Source organism: Aulostomus chinensis, chromosome 2, assembly GCF_037954235.1.
Source record: "Aulostomus chinensis isolate RoL2024-O1b breed Wild chromosome 2, RoL_Achi_v1.0, whole genome shotgun sequence".
Lineage (NCBI taxonomy): Eukaryota > Metazoa > Chordata > Actinopteri > Syngnathiformes > Aulostomidae > Aulostomus > Aulostomus chinensis.
In genome coordinates, this window is record NC_141321.1 from 17,910,432 (window position 1) to 17,931,336 (window position 20,905).

Genomic DNA, 20,905 nt, shown 5'->3' on the forward strand with positions numbered 1-20,905 from the left:
AAAGTTGATTGTTTTTATAAATCCATCAAATCTCATATATATATATATATATATATATATATATATATATATATATATATATATATATATATATATATCAAAGCACGATTTTACCGACCTCTACCGGCAGTCAAACGACTAAAACTCAACACCGCGTTACCACCAACAGTAACAGCGAACTATACAATTTTAAAATTTACCAAGTTAATGAACTTATTTGTTTGAAACTAACGTGTAAACGCGATTGTCGCGCCGCGGAGTCACCTGAAGGCAACAAACTAGCAACTGCTTCCTCGAAGTTCATATGATCGGAGCAGGGCAGTCCGAGTGATGTCTACTCCAACTTTAGCTGTCTTGTGTGTGATATTATGTTGTTCCTGGGCACAGAAGCAGACAAACACTTCATCTCCCAACATTATAATCATGCTTATGGATGACGTGAGTTGTTTTTCTCGTATTTTCCTTTCTTGCTTTGCTTTTGTTTATCCATCAACAGAAATGTTGTGTGTTGTGTTGATGTTGACGTTGATTTCCGTCTATGAATGAGTGAATGATGAGCCTGTATTTGTTGCTTCTCTGGGTGTGTTCGTGCTCCTTATCAAGAAACTCTTGTCTGTTACTCAGATGGGATGGGGGGACTTAGGGGTCTTTGGCCAGCCCTCTAGAGAGACCCCCAACCTGGATGCCATGGCCGCTCAGGGCATGCTGCTTCCTAACTTCTACACTGCCAATCCTCTTTGCTCCCCCTGTAAGTCACCAAAAATGCTGCGAAACCTGAACAAGAGTTTCTTGTTTCCTAGATTCTAGATATGTCTTGGTCTGTCACGCTATTTGTGTGTTTTCATTTCTACATATTTAACGTTGGGAAAGCACTAAATGTTTTAGTGCTTATTTTATTTGTATAATAATGCTTGTACATTAACAGAATGGAACTTGTTGAACAGAGTTCAGTAGGCTATATCTCAATAGTGTGCACTGGAGGGAAGCAGGTATTGTAACACGTGGAAACCTTTTTTTGTCCATCTCAGACTTGGACATCCTCAATTGGGATGAATCTGGCCATGAAACCTCTGATAACCCCGCTGATAAACTTCAGAAACGAGCCTGATAAAACTGGAGACTGCTTTTAATCGTTTAGAATTACATCTGGCAACAGCAAAACATCAGTGAAAATGAATGCAGCAGTAAACCTGGATGATGAATGAGTAGTTGGTTGCAGTCGATATGAGAAACAGCTCACATAGTTTCACTTGCAATGAGATGCTTCCCTGCTGTATTTATTTGAACTCATTTTAGTAAAATACAAATGTTGAATTCATTTGTTTTTTTATGCGCAAGTTTATTTACACAGCATCTCATGCATGGAGGTCTTTCAGAGTGCTTTTAAAGAAAAAGACATAAAAGTAGAGATTTTAAGGATAAATTATAAATGCGGTTAGATTAGATATATTGATGAAAGGTCAGACGAGTTTGAATTCCAAGCAAAAGTAGCATTAAAATGATTTTATTTTTTGGTGAGAGTGTTAAACAGATCAGGGTAGCATTTGCAAAGTGGTGATAAACTTGATAGTTGTTGTTTTTTTTTTTCTTGAGAAAAGAGGAAGCAGGTTGAATGCCCAAGAATTCAAGAATAACCCAATACAAGTTTGAAACTTTAGTTATTTTCCTAGAGTTTGCCTGTTAAACACGTTTATAAAAACCAATAAATGCTCTTATTTTTATGTTGTTTTTTTTCTTCATGTAACACAGCCAGAGCCGCGCTGCTCACCGGGAGGCTGCCCGTCCGAAACGGTTTCTACACCACGAACGGCCACGCCAGAAATGGTAATATCTTAACTGTGCCATTTATCAGTTGCAAGTCATTTCCTGTAGGCTCTCTGGTTATGTAGTTTTAATGTACAGTGTGTAATGGAGGCATGGTCTGTAATTGTTTCCTTTTCATAGCATACACACCGCAGGATATAGTGGGAGGAATCTCCAAGAATGAGATTTTGTTACCTCAGATGCTGAAGATGAAAGGCTACGTCAACAAGATAGTTGGCAAGTGGTGAGCTTTTTTTTTTTTAAACAAATCTATAAATAAAGGGTCATACCACTATTTTATTTTCAATTCCTTTTCTTCCAAGGGAAATTTTTTAAACAATTTTTTTCCAGCTTCTCAGACAGGAACTGATGTGTATAGACATCTGTATGAAATTTAGTCATCAATAGATGACTATTATTTAGATGTATTAACTCAGCCAATGAGACTGTTTAAACCCACGTGGGTTTTTTTTTAAATTTTTTTATTAATTTGTTCACATGGCGGCACGGTGGTGCAGTGGTCAGCACTGTTGCCTCACAGCAAGAAAGTTCCGTGTGCGAGCCCCAGCTCCAGCACAGGATCTTTCTGTGTGAGTCTCCATGTTCTCCCTGTTCCTGTGTGGGTTCTCTCTGGTACTCCAGCTTCCTCCCACAGTCCAAAGACATCAAGAGGGGACGAGGCTGATTGATACTCTAAATTGACCGTAGGTGTGACTGTGAGTGTGAAAGGTTGTCTGTCTGTATGTGTTGGCCCTGTGATGGACTGGTTCACATTAAATTAAATGTTAAAACATGTTTGAAGTGTTGGTCAGTTAGTCACAGTGATCTGATTGTTACTACAGGCATCTTGGCCACAGGCCGGAGTACCTCCCTCTGGAGAATGGCTTTGATGAATGGTTTGGTGCTCCAAACTGCCATTTTGGACCTTACAACAGCATCAACACACCCAACATCCCGGTCTACAACAACTCTGAGATGGTTGGCAGGTAGCATCACACACAAGCACGTACATGTGAACAAGAGTGAGATGCAGACAAGAGAATGAAAATCTATAAAAATCATCATCCCTGTGACTCAGTGGAATAGTTTGGCTGGCTGCTTTTCCGGATGAGCCGAGCGTCTCCCCTCCTCTTCCTCAGCTGTACCAGCTGTGCTTGTATATTCCATTTTACGCCCATTTGTTTTCCCCAAAACAGCCATATGTGTATTCAGGGTCATTGGAACTGGCAGCCGGTCGTGTTTTTCGCTTAGCCATGAGTTTAATCAGCGCAACATACCTGAGTCACGGACAGACACACGCTCATAAACACAAATACAAACACACACACATGCCCTCGAGAGATGGCAGGTTGCGTTTGCTGTGTGCGTGGACACCTGGAAGAAGTGAAGCGTAAGAAAGAGAGATGGCTGTCACCGCTTCTCTGCTCGCTGCGCCTCAGCAACACCTCAGAACAGTTCCCACTGCTCAACTCTGCTGAGACTGTCTGTCTGAAGTCGTTCTGTTCAATTTGAAGGTGGATTGAAAGTCCTAACGAGCCATTGTAGAAGATTTATGTGGGCGAATGAACAGAGGAGAAATGAGTTTGTGTGGCAAACAAACTAACAATCAAGGTGTCCTTAATGACTCATGTCAATAAACTTTTCTTCCAGATACTATGAGGAGTTTAAGATCAACAGACAGACTGGAGAGTCTAACCTCACGCAGATGTACTTGGCGGTAAGTTGTACACAGAGCACAGCGCGCCCTGTGTCGAAAGGGCTTAAGTCTCTGAAATTGGAGTGGAGTATGTCAGGTGCACCCCATTTAGTTTATAACTTTCCTTTTTAAAGCAATTAAATAATCTATGTAACACTGCAATTAACGCCTGATTTTGGCCTTTGATCATGACTGTGACTTCCATCAGCAGAAGTGGATTGTTGACTTTTGCGCACGCTTGTACTGATTATCTCCTCTTCCTGCGTCAGCACCCTAACCCATTCTCTTCCTCCAACTTCAAACGACTCTGCAGGTGTAATGTGTCCTCACAAGAAGAGGATGGATGTGTCGTGCAGAGATCAATAAAGATCTTATTAGCATGTCAGATGCGACAAGACTGCTGTTGGAGCACGTCACTAACGAGGATGATTGCTCATTATTAAAACAAAGGGAGGATGGTAAAACAGAACATTATATTTGTTGTTAGATTGTGTTTTACCAACCACCAGAAATACAGAAATAAACAGTTGATTAAGGATGTGCTGGTCCAATACTTGGTATCAGTATCGGCCCGATACTGGCCTAAATCACTGAATTGTATACTGGAAATATGTATAAACATGGTCCCATCCATTACCCTAAATTACCATATAAATGCTCAAGCAAAGGCTGAGCAGCGTGTAGAAAAGAGAGAAGAGTCAGGGGTGTCCTGTTGTGTAACTGAGTCACTTTGCATGTTCTTTATGGAAAATATGGTGTATTATTTGTTTAGATTTAAATAAGTGAAGCAAAGTGCAATGAAATGAATATATTATTCAGGTGACGCAGAGTCCAAAAAGTGCATTTTTCTTTTCAAGTATTCACAAATAATTGTTTTTAACTCACAGACATTTTTTCCATCTGCATCACTTCTGCATGACTCCAGAATGCAGAAACAGCCAGCCACGTATATTTAGCTTAAAGCTAATAGCGACTGATGGCTATCAACAGCTACAGCTACAAAACAACAGTGAAACTGCCCACTGATTAGTAGAAATTTGTACAAGTAGAATATTAGAAAGCTCCATTCTTTCTCAAGGTAGTAAACTGAGCAACCAGCTAAAAGTAAAGATGTGGACAGCCCTCACAGCTACTGTAGATCATTTGACATCTGCTCTGCACCGGCCTCTCACACCTCCCACTCCTACAGGAAGGTCTTGACTTCATACTCCGGCAGACTCAGGCCCAACAGCCTTTCTTCCTGTACTGGGCAGCTGACGCCACTCACGCCCCCGTCTACGCTTCCAAACGCTTCCTGGGGAAGAGCCAGCGAGGCCGGTACATTAATATCCCCAGGCAGGATATCTCATGAGTATATTTGTCAAGAGGAGTGTAATGAGGCTGTGATTGTGGTTATGAAGGTATGGGGATGCAGTGATGGAGCTGGACTACAGCATAGGTCAGATCCTGTCGTGGCTGCAGACTCTGGGTATCGACAACGATACCTTTGTCTTCTTCACTTCAGACAACGGAGCTGCCCTCACGTCAGGCCCATTCCAGAGTAAGCACGACAGTCCGATAACTTTATTGCAGATAAGTTTGTCTTCTTCCATCCCACCTGTGCTTCTCATTCTTCAGGTGGTAGCAACGGGCCGTTCCTCTGTGGGAAGGAGACCACCTATGAAGGGGGCATGAGGGAGCCTGCCATCGCTTGGTGGCCGGGACATATCAAAGAGGGCACGGTGAGAAAAGACCTGCTTAGTTCAAATAAAGCCTCAGAGAAACAATCAGTCGCTAAATCCCTACCATCCCCTAAAACTTAAGGTTAGCTCTTGTTTTCTTCGAAGCATTGTTGCATCCCAGTGTTCTGCCTATCAACAGGTACCAGAACTGTTCTGTAAAGCTGCTGCTACTGTAAATCAGGCTGAGACTAAATGAATAATTGATTTCCTAATCCTCTGTATTGAATTGATTGTTAGTTTTTGTCTCTTTTGTGTATTATTTACCACTTTCTCTGACCTACTGGTGTTACGAGACCATAATCTTGACCATGTTCATCTTCTAGCGAGTGATGTAAAACTCCATAAAGATAAACTCTGTGATTTCAGATACAACTCTGGTGTACTTAAGGTTTCCTTATATTTTTGGCCAGAATTAACGCCCTGTCTCCCTTTCTCCCTCCCACCACCTAATTTAACCCCCCACCCACACCATGATCCTCTAAGCTTGTGCGTTCTGCAAATGACTTTTAATTGTATTAGGGGCAGCTGTGACACGGGGCTGTGATGCAGAGGGATTTGGTGGAGGAGCGAGCGGAGGCTGCAGTCTGCAGTAAGCCTTGCCCCTGGCTCATCTCACAGGGTTGTGCTGGGGCCTGATAGCGCTGCGGAGTAGCGAGGGAGAGGGGGATTGGGAGCGTCTTAAGCGGCTAATCTGTTTGTGTGTTTGCTGAGGTTGGATTGAGCTGTAATGAGGACTTCAGTATCTGAATATGCCAGGCGCTCAGGATAAAGGAACAGGCTGGGGGGGGGGGGGTGCAAGGAAGGAAGCAAGCAAGGAAGATGTAAAAGAGGTGGCTGGTGTGGAAAAGAGAAAAGAAGGAGGAATGCTAAAGAAGCTGGCAGCTCCATGCCACCAGGAACATTGTTGTGCTTGCAGGGTCCTGCTGCACCTGTGCCACATCATAATGGTCCACTGTGTCTGTGTAATGATTTCATGACCTTAAATGCCTCCATGCTTTCAGTTTGCTTGTTGGATTGTGACAGACAACTCTCCAGATGGTTGAAACGGTAGATATTAGTACGCTCAATAACAATGTGTGTGTTGGTCATTGTGAAAATGATGGCCTATAGATCTTCTCCGAGGCTCTCCGGGGTTGTGATGACAAAGCTGCTTTGTTGGAGCTACTGTACTGTGGATTTATCACTCGTTGCTGCTTGGGAGGGAGGATAGACTCAGCTAGTGCAGTCCCCCTCTCTTATAGTTAAATCTCTGTCCATTTGCACATTGGAAAGTCTGCAGGCTTTTGGAACAAAGTTCTGGATACATCCAACAGTCATTCAAGCTTTTGTTAACAGGGACAGGTTTACTGTATATAGCACATTTTTATGGGAGGGGTCATTTCCTTCCCACGTCCACATTAGTTATCCAGGCCATTTCTTCATGTGTTGATCTACTGGAATTGATACATTTCATGTTCTTGCAAATTGTTAAATATCACGTTTAAGAGGGTGGAAGAGGTGTTGTGGAATGAAGGAGGGTGGGTGCTGTGAAGCAGGTGCACATTCAGCATTCCCCCAGTTCCTGAGGGATGCAAAGGGGGGGGGGGTGAGCTGGGTAGGGGGGGGGGGGTCTGTAGGAACAAAGATGGGGAGGTGGTTGGGGTGTCGGCCCCCACAATGTTGTCGAGCGTCACAATCCCCTTTGTTGCGCTTTATCAGGCAGCAGACACACAGACAGAGTGGCAGAGACAGGGACAGAAAGCACTGCCTCCTCAGATAACCAGCATCACCACTCACCACACAGGAGGAAATGAGGGAGAGGAGAGAAGGGGGGGGGTGACAATAAGAGACAGAGAGTCAGAGAGAGAAAACAACGAGTGAAGAGCGAATGAAGTTCAGTGGAATGTGAAGCTAATAATGTAAGGAATTAAAAGGTGGGGAGATAAATCCTGTCAGAAGTTAGTTTTGGTCATGCAAGTTATTACAAATTTAATGTCAGTTTTGCCCCGTCTGACATCTTTTTTCTTGTCTTCTTCAAGTGTGTTTAAAAAAGAAGAAAAAAATGACTTGAAGGACTAAATCTGTTAGTATTTGTGTGTGTGTGTGTGTGTGTGTGAGAGAGAGAGAGAGAGAGAGAGAGAGAGTCTGGATGTGCAGATAGATCACGGAATGTATTGCACAGTCTGTTCTGTGGCGAGTTGTGGGGATATAGAAGAAAAGGGAATTCATTTCAGTGCTTAGGAGCTTGCGTCTGTATGTGTGCTGGCTGTCGATAGGAACACAGCGGCACATGGCGGTGCAGCTGCACAGGCCTGATAGCGCTATCTGATTGTGAGCGTGCCGTCTCCCTCTAAGGCTCGCTCAGGAGAGAATGGAACGGAAGATCAAGGATGACAGCGAAAAAATGGCATTTTATCTGAAAATAGTTCAAAGTTTATAAATAAAATAAAGCTTTTCACGGGGACTGGGAGAGGGAGATAAAACAGCAGCTCGCTCCAGCTCCAGCTGCCTCCTTGCCCGGGCCTTGTCCTCTCCCTACTTTCTCTCCTCTTTTTTTTCCACTCTTCTTTTTTTCCATTTTCCCCTCAAAAAAACTAATTTAGAAAGAGAGGCATTTTAGAGGTTTTGTACAAAAACCTGCTAGCAGAGATTAGCGAGACTGAAGAAATGCAGCTCTTCTCCTACAGGTGTACACACATGCACCAGATCATACCTCTACATTGTTAGCATGTTAGCTTTCATGATAAAATCCAGCGTAAAAGAGCAAGAATGTGGTATTCCTGGGATATTGAATAGACCATTCAGGATTTATGAACTCAAGTGCCACCGGTGGCAGAAGCAAGACAGAGTAGTACAGTTACATTAGAAAGTGTGTGTGTGTGTGTGTGTGTGTGTGTGTGTGTGTGTCTGTGTGTGTGTGTGTGTGTGTGTGTGTGTGTCTGTGTCTGTGTGTGTGTGTCTGTGTGTGTGTGTGTGTGTCTGTGTTTGTGTGTGCTCATTCTTACTGACACATTGCGGGTTAGTTAAGGTAGTAATGCCAACTTTAAGATATTGATTGAAACCAATGTAATGTTCTCCTGATTTTAATCTTTTTCCTTCTGCAGGTGAGCTTCCAACTGGCTAATGTTATGGACCTGTACACCACCAGTCTGGCTCTGGCTGGCATCGACCCTCCTGATGACAGAATCCTGGATGGACTGGACCTGACACCAGTCCTGTTAAACCAGTCCCACACACTAGAAAACAGGTTAGCTTTTGTTCCTCTACCTGATACCAGTTCTGATACCTAAACCGTGTATCCGCTTATACTGGTGAGGTAAAAATGCATATAAAGTATTTGTTTATCAAGTGTATATCACAAGCATTCCCTCTATGTTAGATGACCTGGCTCAGGATGAAAGCCTTTGTAAAACCGAAGCTACGGAACTTTGTTTAAGCACCTACATGGACATCCACCCCTCAAAACTGCTCACCCTGGGCAAGACAAGGGTGTGGTTTCGCTTGAGTACAGCGAGACTGTTGGTTCTAAACAACAATGGTGGCTTCTGAACAGGTTAGCATAGATGCTAATGTAGCACTGGTTCTATCAGAACTGGAGAGTATTTCATCTATGAGACAAGAGCCACACTGAAGGCTTACTTATTGTTCTTTTACCAACTATATCGTCCGTGTGAGTTTGCCGAAGTGGTTGTTAGCCTTAGATAGATGGTGATGGACAGATGTTTCATCCAATCACCTGCAGAGTCTTTCCTGAAAGTGTCTGACCTTTTTCAAACAGTTTCTAGGGAGGATTCCCCCGATGGTTCAGTACAGCTCACTATCTTGCTGGTCAGGTTGATACTGTAACAGTAACATTTTATTCGGTGAGATCATCTAAATGTTAGGGATTGCTGATATTTTTCTGGCTTTGTCCAACTTATGTTATATTCTAGTATTTTGTTTGCTCAAAAGCAGTCATTGCCAGTGGAAGCACAGCAAAACTTCCTGTGTAGGCAGCAAAGAAGAAAAGATTTCCTGTTTAATAATAATAATAAGAAGAAGAATACATTTTATTTATAAGGCGCCTTTCAAGGCACTCAAGGTCGCCGTACAACAGTTTAAAAAAACAATAAAACATGCACAATTTAAAAGAACAACAACAGAAGTCTCTAGCAGAGCACAGAAGAGGGCATTCAGCCATACACCTGTCTAAAAAGGTGAGTTTTGAGAAGTTTTTTGAAGGTATCAATGGAGTCAGTGTTTCTGATGTCAGGAGGGAGGGAGTTCCAGAGGCGAGGGGCAGAGCAACTGAAGGCTCTAGCCCCCATGGAGGTCAGACGGAAGGAGGGGACGTTGAGGCTGATGGAGGAGGAAGACCTGAGAGACCGGGTGGGAATGTTGGTGTGGAGAAGGTCTGACAGGTATGAAGGGGCGAGGTTATGGATGGTTTTGAATGTATGGAGGAGGATCTTGTAGTCAATCCGGTGTTTAATTGGAAGCCAGTGGAGTTGATGTAGAACGGGGGTGATGTGACTGATGACAGGGGTTCTGGTGATGATTTGGGCAGTTGCGTTCTGGACCAATTGAAGCTTATGGAGGAGTTTGTGTGGGAGACCAAAAAGAAGTGAGTTACAATAATCCAGACGGGAGGTGACGAGAGAGTGGACCAGGATTGCAGCGCTGTTGGGAGTGAGAGATGGGCGGAGACGGTTGATATTCCGGAGGTGGAAGTAGGCGGACCGGATGGTGTTGTTGATGTGGGTATGGAATGATAAGGTGGAGTCGAGGACGACACCCAGACTCTTAACCTGAGGGGAAGGGGAAACGGAGGTGTTGTCAATGGTGAGGGTGAAACTGGGATGCTTGTTGAGTGTGGATTTGGAGGAAATGAGGACTACTTCTGTTTTATCACTGTTAAGTTTGAGGAAGTTTGAGGTGAACCAGGATTTGATTTCCTGTAAACAGGCACAGAGGGAGGAGGGTGGGAGGGTGGAAGAGGGTTTGGAGGAAACGTAGAGCTGGGAGTCGTCCGCGTAACAGTGAAAGTAGATGTTACGCTTACGGAATATCAGTCCAAGTGGGAGGAGGTATATGATGAAAAGGATAGGGCCAAGGACAGAGCCCTGGGGAACACCAGAGGAGAGGGGGGAGGGATCGGATGTGAAAGATTTTAACTGAATGAATTGAGTGCGGCCAGAGAGATATGAGCGGAACCAGTCCAGGGGTATGTCTGATAGTCCAATGGTCGAGGAGGATGGAGTGAGAAATGGTGTCAAAAGCCGCGCTCAGATCGAGAAGGATTAGAATGGATAATAGTCCGGAGTCAGCTGCCAACAGAAGGTCATTATTAGGTTTATAATAGATCTCAGAGATATATTGGGCTAATAGATTGTGGTGTCAGACATGAAGCTAAAGCAGATTCTAAATTTTGACCCAGTGTTGGAGGCAGTTCTGATATTCGTCCCAGAATGGAAACAAGAGAACACATAACCTACTCCAGCTGTTTTGGGAATTAAGATTTGGCATTGAGGTCGCCTGGGTTGATGACTTTATTATGACTTTATTTTGGGACCAAGGAACCATTTACCTGAATAGTAAGAATTATGATCCCTGTTCATTGCTCATCTCGACAGGCCAATCTTCTACTACCGCGGGAACGAGTTGATGGCAGTGAGGCTGGGACAATACAAGGCTCACTACTGGACCTGGAGCAACTCCTGGGATGAGTTTAAAAAGGTGAGTCTAGCTATTGAAGCAGAAACCCTGTTCAAAACATCCCAGTTGTTCATTAACTACGTCTTTGTCTCTCTTAATCTCACTCAAGCACACAAACACTTTCACTGCTGGTGTTATCTTGAAAATGGCTCATCAGTTGACTGCTGTGTACATCAGAGCATAATGAATATTAATGAAGGGCCCCCAAATCAGCAAACTTGCATCATTCATCAGCCCGTTGACTTGTTTGTTCTAACTCCAGTGGAGAATTTCTTCCTTTCTATTTACATACCCACATTTCTTGCTGTAGACTCGTTTCTTTTGGCATCACAGAGCTGAAAAGAAACCAAAAAAAAGACAAGCCGAAGCAGGCAGCATCTCTCAACAGCAGTTATATCAACTCTGCAATGATTACATCAGGAGAAATGTGAAATCTGACTCTGAAGAAGCAGGATTGTAAAGTCCTTCTTTTTCTCCTCTGTCCATAAAAAAATGTCCTTCTCTCCTCCTGCCGTGGCTCTGCCTCTCCTGCGATTCGGTTTGTTTTATGCCCCATCGGTCGCTTAAATTGCTCTCTCCTTCAGGGCCGCTGAATCAATAGCAGCCTCCTTTATCATCTCATGTGAACTGAAGTGGAACTTCACAAATAATTGTGTCTGATTGCCTGCGAGTTGCCTATTGATTTGTGTGTGTGTGTATGTGTGTGTGAGTGTGTGTGTTTGTGAGTGTGTACAGGAGGGAGGTAGAGTGGACAAGACAAAACATGCACTCGCATATTCACTTCTCCATAAAGATGTGTGTGTTTATCTGGTGTGACACACATTAGAGTTCATAAAATTATAAACACATGATTTATGTGCTCACTTTAAACTGCTTCACAAAGTTTGAATTATATTGTGTGTGTGTGTGTATATATATATATATATATAATTGAATACAAGGAGCAACAATGAACAATATTAATTTTAATCAACTTTATAGGAAAGTATTGTCCATTTAAAAAAAAGAGAAAAGAAGGGAAGTCTGTGTTTGGCTACTCAGTTGAAGTACACTGAATTAATAATTCTCTTTCTTTCATCTACCGAAGCAATTAATCTGTGTTGCAACAGACACGAAAGAACTACTTTTTTTACAGGAACAAAAATCGTGTTTTTCTGCATCAGCTTTGGTAACTCTTTAAGTTCTAATTTGTTTTTCTTGCCACACAGTGCAAAATAAACAGGAGTAGATGGGTGTCAGTCAAGAAAAGAAAAAGAAATTACAGGTTAATAGCTGAGAAAAGTATCACTCTGTCTTGACTTGTTCATGCAGTTCAGCCATGAGGAAAATGAGAAATTTCACAGGCTTAAATGGCTTTCATCAAACTCTCCTGAGGCAGTGTAGTGATGTTAATATTTCGAAATATCATTTGTCATGACTGCAGATGCTTTATGTCTGGATTGCTGAGTAACCTGCGCTACAATAACGGCTCCATGAAAGCTTTAACGGGAGGTTTTTTGTCGTTTAGCCTTGTTAAATACCTCACAGAGCTGATGAATGGAAAGTGAAAAAGGGCCTGTTTTTCCCAGACATCACTAATTCAGTAGTTACTTAGGATCAGTTCTGTTTGTAATAGAATTGACAAGGCAACTTATTCGCAACTCGTTACAATTATTGAAAATTGAAATAAATCTCTCAATATCCCCCAAAAGTTTCGATTGATGGTAAAGCTGATGAATTACTGAAAGCATTTAAATGCAATGGAGACAGATTCAAGGACAAAATAGTTCAATACTATGAGGGTCAGGGCTTGTGGTCTCCATTTCAGTGTCAGTTTCAGTCAGTTTTATATCCTTCCTGTTGTTTTGTTTTCTTTCCTATTGTATCCATGTTCATTTGAGTGTGTAGCACACCACCTACTGCCTATCTTAAACAAGCACCTCACTATTGGCAGAACAGTATTGGATAAAAACATGCATAGATTTGTATTTTCTCAATTCAATGTTGCGATATATTTGGATGGAACCCGGAATGTTCGGCTTCTTGCAACTTAAACCGCAACATGGACAGATTTGGTTTCCCGAGTCATCAGCGACTCTGCGGACATATTAATCAGTGTTTCTGTAACAGATTATTATTGGGATTTTTTTCTTAGTCTAGATAAAGTTAAAGTATTTTAATTTTTTTCTTTATAACTCATCATATCGTCACAGCAACATTCATGTTCTTAGCTGTGGCTGTGAAGGAAACAATGACAGAGGTTACACTTTAGCGTGTCAGAACTGAATTTAAATTCTTTTTCGTAAAATGTTAAGATCTAAGGTTTCAGAGGCAGTTACACGTGAAGACCTCTGTGAACAGATCAACAGGTATGAAACGGTCCGAAGAGCAAGTTTTTACCTCTTAACTATTCATATCTGGGAAATTATGTGTAGATATTTCTTTTGAAATTCTTTTTAAGAAATAGACACCAAACATTCCTCTTTCCTAAATCCATCCTGCTACTCCTGGATGCTCCTGCACCTTATCATGTACCAGCAACTACTCTGCTCCAGTTTGAAAGCAGCCTAGTTGTATCCATATCATTGAAGTCAGGGGAGATGTGAGGTTCTCGCTGTTCTGTCTCTGCTACAAGAGACAAAGTCAGGGAGAGATACACTCAGCAGGCATTTCTGTCCTCTGGGCTGAGCTTTTCTTTCTTTCTTTTCTGCATTTCTAAGCTGTTGGCTTCAAAAGACAGGACACGTCTGGATCAGAGGAGCCTCTGCAGGGCAGGGGGCATCTTGCTTTCTTACTCCTCTCCTCTGTATGTGTTTGGAGGTGCTCTGTAGAGCGATCTCAGAGGGGGGCAGCAACAGTGCCTTTCAGATGAATGCTTTTTCAATATTAGTTGTGCTCATCAAAAAGTGTGTGTGTGTGTGTGTGTGTGTGTGTGTGTGTGTGTGTGTGTGTGTGTGTGTGTGTGTGTGTGCGCGCGCGCGCGCGCGCGCGCGCGCGCGCGCGTTGGAGGAGGCAGATCTCCGGGGGGTTCAGGAGAAGTGAGTGTGACTCAATCAGGCTGCGATCACTGCCAGGCTGCTGAAAGTGGAGTCAGGGAGCTGCAGCGAAGCCATGGAGAGATGAAGGAAAGGCAGTACAGAAAAGAAACGTCCTCTATTGAGGCCCTTCAAGCAGCTCTATGAATAATGGAGCAGCAGACAATATGCAATAAGACGCGATGAATCACAGAGAAAAGCAACGTTATACAGGTGGTACAACTAAAACATCTGACGCTATGTAAAATCAAACACATTGGACACCTCTGCAAAATTAAGAAACAAAGAAAACTGACATGAAGAATTGTTCCCATTGTATCGTATGCATTACTTTTAATTTTCAGTGCCTTTTCCTTTTTCAGTGTATAAAGAGTATAACTAACCCTGCATAAGAAGTAGATGGAGCATTGTGATGTATCCTGCTGGTTTTTGGACTGCGTTTTGAAGGCTTTAGTCGGTTGTTGAAGTGTATATCCACATCTACTGAAGAACCTCCTTTGAATATTTCCTCTTTAGTCAATGTCCACATGATGCAGTATGTCACTGCCATACAGGTAAACTGATTTTTCACACATCTTTTGTACAATGCAGGCAAAGGAAATCTAACTGGCTGCTGGATTAAAACTAAGTTTTGTCTGTGTTTGACCTCTAGCTTCTGTAAAAAAAAAGAAACCAAAAAAGTTTTTCTATTTTACAGGGTGTCAACTTCTGTCCAGGTCAAGAGGTCCCGGGTGTGACCACTCACAACCAGACGGATCACACGTTGGAGCCTCTCATTTTCCACCTGGGCCGGGATCCCGGGGAGAAGTTCCCTATCAGGTTAGCACAGTTCTGTTGCTGTCTGGGCGCTGAGCTCGTGGGAGAGGAGAGGAGAAAAGATGAGAAAACAATCCTAAGTAAAGCAGGAAAGGTGAGTCATCCACAAACAAGAGAAAAGAAGTGATGAGCAGAGGAGTGACAATTTGACTGTTGCAAGCAGCAAGTGGGGATGAGATCAATGCTGATTCAGTGGCATAAAAAAGAAGGTGGCAGATTGATCTGCTCAGCCAGAATGCGCCTGATTACACACTTGTCTTTGTGATTGCAAACAGCTCCTTAAAGATCGCTATCTGACCCTCCAGTGCACTGCTGCAGGTTAAAATTACAAGGTCTAAATTTGGAGCCAGTGCTGTTTAATAGAGTTTTGTGTTTTGGCCTCAGCAGAGAAGAAATTCAAGTGGTACAAAGAGGAGAGAGTGACGCCGGGGAACAAAGACAGCTCAGGCTGCACTTATTGCTGCTAAACAAGTATGGACGAGTGTCATCTTGATCTGCAGGGTGTCCAAGTATGACATTTGGAGATGAATCCAGGTTATATCAAGCTGATCTCTTAAGTGTGCTCTTTGGTGTCCACCCTGGGACCCTCCTGCTATAAAACGTCTCGATCGGGGGCCTCCAAATTGGGGGGTTGGAACCCTCCGAGGGTTTCTCAGTAATTTTTTTTTTTTTAAGTTCTAAAAAGGCAACAATAACTACTCTAAAAATAGCAGTGACATTTTTTCACAATCCTGTGTCTGGCTCAGCTTCTGAACTGAGGAGGCCACAAGTTTCTGCCACATTTGTTTTGAGGGTCCTGACTTTACAAATGTTGGAATGCCTGATCTAGATGAACCTGTCTCTTCAGCTTCCTGAATTTTTGTCTCATTCTTTTCTGGCGTCATCCTTTGCTTTCATCTCTGAAATGAGATTGGATGATAAAACATTAATGTTGTTTTTCATTGGCCCACCTTTTAGCTCCGCTATTCACTTGGAAGAACAAAAAAAAACCTTAAAAAAACGTTCAATATGCAGCCATGTGCTGAGTGCTGGACGTGCAAACACACACACACACACACACACACAAAAGTCTTCAGAGAGCAGTCGCTGAAGGTCACACCCAACCGTCCTCTTCACCTATTCACTCATCTTCAATAAAGTTTCAGCGTTCCCTTCTTTGTTGAATTTGAGAAAGAGCGTATTCACATTTTGGGTCCTCCTCATCTGTTGATCCTCCGACGTGATGGTGCGTGATGAAAATCGTAAAAAAAAATATTTTCGTGTTCCATTTCTGCTGCTTCATACTCTGCGATGCATCTCAGCTGATGTCCCTTTGCATCCATTGGGACCATCTTCCTCCATCCTAGTAAAGTGTGTGCATGCCTGCATGTGTGCGTGTATGTGTGTGTGTGTGTGTGTGTGTGTGTGTGTGTGTGTGTGTGTGTGTGTGTGTGTGTGTGTGTGTGTGTGTGTGTGTGTGTGTGTGAGTTTTGCTCATGTGCTCCTCGGTCCCCCAGCTGGACCGGCTGCCTGGCTGTCATTAATCTCTGCCTGCACCTAAAGAGCCACTTAAGATGATGTAAAGCCTGTCGGCACACATACCTTCACTACTGTTGCAGGCTCTGATATAGCAAACGCATAAACAATCAAAAAAAAGTAACATGCGAGCAGTAGTGCGTTGTTATTTTCCCACATAGGAGGTGTTTTGTTTTGTTTTGTTTTAGTTCTATTGCTATAAACAGAAGCTTCACTAAAATTAGCAAGTGCTGCACTGGTGGTCCATCTGTGTGGGACGAGACCCAAGCGGGTCAGCTCCCACCTAACTCGGTGAGTTTGCATTCCCTCCGGATGTGTTGAAAGCCTTTTCACTGGCTGCCCTACATCTCTATGACCTCCGGCCTCAAGGTTAACACATCCTACGATCCCACCGCCCTCCTCAGCCCTCGTCCCCAGAGCCGCGGCCGTCCACGGTGTAATCCCAGCACCAAACACTGCGGGCGGCCCTGCTCAGTCTGGCCTCATCTGCTGCCTACCACCAAGCACTCGTGTCCCCAATCAATAGTCCTCAGTGAAGTGCTCAATTTCCAGTGTGGGTGGAGGCGCTGGGGCGGAGGGAGGCAGGGGGGTAGGAAAGACAGATGCATTTGATTGTCTCCTCAACTCCCCCACCTTCTGCCACGCTGTTTGTGTGTATGTGGATGTGTGTTCCAGAAATAGTGTTATGAATCAGTAATCAGAGTGGTGACACACCTGAGCAATGCCCCGACCCCCCTTGGGTGCCATAAATTATAAATCAAAAGACTTCATTTGCATACAGCCTGCTTATTATTCTAGATTTTGCCTCTGCACCAGTAAGCTAAGGTTTATAGTCATGATAATGAGCTGTGCTGACGGTAGGCTTTTCATTATTTGTTTGCAGAGGGGGCATAAACAAATGATATTATTAGTTTTTGATTTAGAGCTTTGCACTGTATGATTTTCAGTGCATGGACAAAAAAACAATAGAAAACTTTGCGTTAGTGTGCAAGTTTCTCGGTGCTTTGCTTGCAGACTTGTGTGGTGAAATTGAATACACACATTCCTCAGATAAATCTCCCTTACATCTACTTGTCTTAAGTTGCTTCATCACTTATCACAAAATGAATCGTAACAATCAGTAGCGAGCCGAGATAGCAGGGGGAAAGGAAATATCCCTTGTGCTGATCGAGATCAGAAGGAGCAGAATTTGTAATTTCAGATAGCTGGAGCAAATTTAATGTCTGTGTTTTAACTGAGGAGAGTAATCTGGTTTTCCCTTCCAGCGAGGGTCACAATATGATAGTTTGCTTATGACAAATGTGGTGTACAAGGAGAGAGACTAATTGTGCCAGCAGTCGAGTAATTGTAGAGGAAAGTAAAGACTGCGAGTATCAAGGAAAGGAGCAGGTGCTGGCTGATGGAGGAAGCCTTGCTGCCCTGTGGGAGATCTTCCAGGGGAGGGGAGGTGTGAGCTGGACAGGGCTGGGGGTTATTACTCTAATTGACACTTCACCTCACACACATGCACATGATCCCTAGGGGCCAATCAGAAGGCTGGGCTTGCGATGGAGGGGGACGGAAGGCTGGCACAGGTGCTGCGGGCGAGTGTATCAGGGGTGTAATTGCACTGCTGATATTTGTCTATCCACGTGTCACGCCACCAGACACCCACTTCCCCCCAACACACACACACACACACACACACACACACACACACACACACACACACAGCCCATTAACCCTACAGGTCCTATTGAGAGCAGCGTTCCTTTGAAAGCCTTCAGGGCCCCTGTGTTTTACACACTGAATATAATAATGCACAGAGGTGCTCGTGCTCACTGGTGTCCAAAGGCAGTAATTGAGAGACAGGGGATGGGATAGAGGCTACATAGTTCACCCTGCTGAGTGTGCCATGCTGGATGGCCTTGTGTGTCTATGTGTGTGTGTGTGTGTGTGTGTGTGTGTGTGTGTGTGTGTGTGTTGTAGTTGTTTGCAAGCTGCTGATACTATGATATAATGAGTCAAATGTGGCGATCCAGTGTTTGAGTGCAGCACACATGAACTCATCATTGAACTATTTCGGCTTCATCGTGTGGGGAAACTCTGATTTATATGAAAAGAACAAAATGAACACAGGGTATCAATATGGCTGAGAACAACCATCGATCCATATTACCACTGAAAATCTGATTATTCTGTAGCTATCCTGTTAAGTAATCAATAGTTTTTCAGTAAACAAAAGCTGCCTCTGGTACTTCATCATCATAAATTGAATGTCTTTGAATTTTGGGGTTGGCAAATCAATTCAGGATGTATTGTGTTTGCAGTGTGTTGACGAAGGAGTACCAGGACGCTCTGAGCCGCATCTCTCCAGTTGTGGAGCTGCATAAGAAGATGCTGGTGCCGGGATATCCCCAGCTCAACATGTGTGATGTGGCTGTGATGGTAAGATTGCCATGTGTCATTGGTATCTTTAAAAACAAACAAACAATTACTTTCTTCAATTTCTCCTGTTTTTCTCATACCAGCTGATTGTTTTGACCAAATTCAAGATTAATTTTGCGAATGAATAGAAGCAGAAGTTTAAATAAATCACCTTCTGTCTGTGTTCTATCATCACACCATTACAGACAGATGGTTAGTTAAAGCAAAACATAAGGGAATTTGAAGAATTTAATAAACTTCAAAAATCAAGAAGCTCATCAGGTTTTTAATCTCCTGTCCTGAAAGTGCCTTGGGTCCACTGGATTTACTTACACCAGAATACATCTGATGCGTGATGATCGCTCAACTATCAATCTTCCCTTTGCTTAAGTGTGTTACACATATGTGACAAAATGATGCAAAGTAGCAGAATGAGTTGTGGTTGCTTCCTGAAGCAACAGAATGACTTGGCCAGGAATTCATTTGTGTCATAACACTCCCCCCTTGTGGTGACTATCTTCTCCAGGGCCGTGCTAGTCCAGGGTTTTCCAGCAAGTCACCTCATTCGTTTGTTGGGAAATGAAAGACTGGACATTTCGCTGTAGACTGTTGTAGATGTGAGTTGTGGAAAGTTCTGAGCCTTATCACAGAGCAGGAAAAGTACCAGTGTAAATAAAGTCATTATAACTGCTCCATTAAGTCAGACATGTCAGACAGTAAGTTTGAACTAGATACAGGATTAGCATGTTTGGATAAGAGTCCGTTAAACTCTTTAAATGTGAAGGAAAGGTGTTTCCTTTCTTATCTGTGTTGTTGGAGGATACACTGACTGGACCATCCTTTACCACAGGAAATGATGGATGATTACGTGGTCCCACAATTCCTTGCAGCAGCAGTATTGAAGGCCATGCACCATGCAGCTGCTTACTAAAAAAAAGGACCAACAACAAGGCATACAGATCATCATATTGTTGCTTATGAAGCATTTTCTATTTTAGGCCTTAAGCTGCTATATGCTTATCAAAATTAAGAGATCACTGAAGCTCGGTAAAGTTTTCTAATTCAGCCTAACTTGCGTCTATTATTTACATACAATCATACATCGTCATACAATGCAGTGACTAAGATGTGTTTAGGAACGTTTCAACTGTAGTTTCACCGCTACAATCCTGCGACAGTCACATCCTCCGTCACATTAGTACATAGCATTGTGCTGTAATAACCGCACACATCAGTGAGAGTGCAGCTCTGGGTGTCCTGTTCTTCACCCTCACGTCTTCCCTTCAACTCATGATGTTTTCCTCTGAGGTCGTGCAAAAGTTGCTTTGAGAAGATAGAGGATGTAATCTCTGTTGGACTGCAGCTCTGTTTTTCATGAAGAAGCAGCTGAGATTGGAGAATTTCTTACTGAGTGTTTTACACAACGTGTACACTCCTTGGACACCTGTCTGTAATGTCAGCGCCCATGATGAATTCCCTCTTTTGTTAATAGTTTTGTTAAATGTGTTTCTATTAGAAATGAACGAATGAAAGATTTTATGAAACATAAAAGTTCAATATTTATTAATTGATTCTGGATTCATGACATGACTGCCACAGGAGAGTGGACTGAAAACTGTACCACAAAAGACTAAACGCGTGTGTGTTCTCTCTCTCTCTCTCTCTCTCTCTCTCTCTCTCTCTCATGTCTGCTCTTTCAGAACTGGGCCCCAGTCGGCTGTGAGAAGTTAGGAAAGTGTCTCAAAGTGCCTAAATCTTCGCCCCGGAAGTGTGACTGGCCGCACTGAGAGTGTAACATGGTATATGAGGAAGCAGAAGCTGGACCTTTGTACAGATCTGACATGCACAAGACTATTTACATGAAGAATTTTGAGTTGTTGGTCAAACAGTGAGTGGAGTAGAGGCGGACGCTGGTACAACCACAGGGAACGGGTTCGTGTTGCAGCCGCTGTAAAGACGAATGGGATTTTGATTAACTGTGTTCTGCAAACATGATCATTTTTATTGATTTTGCACATGTTTATATTTGATCAGAACTAATGTCATAAATTATACTAAATAAGATTTTGATATTAGATTCTGATTTTTTTTATGTGTAATTAGAGTTGATTTATTCTTTAGGAAATGTGACTTGAAATAAAAACTATTCTGCTTACCTGGAATATTTTGGGACTTTTTGAAATCAATCATTTGGTAAAACGTACATGAAAAGATATTATCAACAAATGCTTGCAGTTTTGCTCATGTGATTTAAATGCACA

General features: G+C 43.0%; 1 protein-coding gene across 2 annotated transcripts; it reads left to right on the forward strand.

Moving 5' to 3' along the window:
• Positions 1-177: 177 nt before the first annotated feature.
• galns (galactosamine (N-acetyl)-6-sulfatase) lies at positions 178-20,806 on the forward strand. 2 transcript variants are annotated; one of them, XR_015109682.1, is made up of 14 exons: positions 178-438; positions 625-748; positions 1,750-1,824; positions 1,945-2,047; positions 2,646-2,789; positions 3,454-3,520; positions 4,689-4,816; positions 4,900-5,039; positions 5,117-5,220; positions 8,304-8,446; positions 10,812-10,914; positions 14,605-14,817; positions 18,548-18,665; positions 20,345-20,806. XR_015109682.1 is itself a non-coding variant. In XM_086181960.1 (14 exons), exons 1-14 carry the CDS (start codon positions 331-333, stop codon positions 20,429-20,431), a joined length of 1,566 nt encoding a protein of 521 aa, XP_086038086.1. In that variant the 5' UTR covers positions 183-330; the 3' UTR covers positions 20,432-20,806. The 2 variants fall into 2 exon arrangements, 1 of the variants encoding a protein (XP_086038086.1); XM_086181960.1 differs by having other exon boundaries at positions 183-438; positions 14,605-14,726.
• The last annotated feature ends 99 nt before the right edge of the window (positions 20,807-20,905 follow it).

Coding starts and splice junctions, on each gene's coding strand:
- galns (XM_086181960.1), top strand. CDS start 331: ATGTCTACTCCAACTTTAGCTGTCTTGTGTGTGATATTATGTTGTTCC. Junction 5,221..8,303: donor GACATATCAAAGAGGGCACG/GTGAGAAAAGAC, acceptor TTCCTTCTGCAG/GTGAGCTTCCAACTGGCTAA. Junction 18,666..20,344: donor TGTGTGATGTGGCTGTGATG/GTAAGATTGCCA, acceptor CTGCTCTTTCAG/AACTGGGCCCCAGTCGGCTG.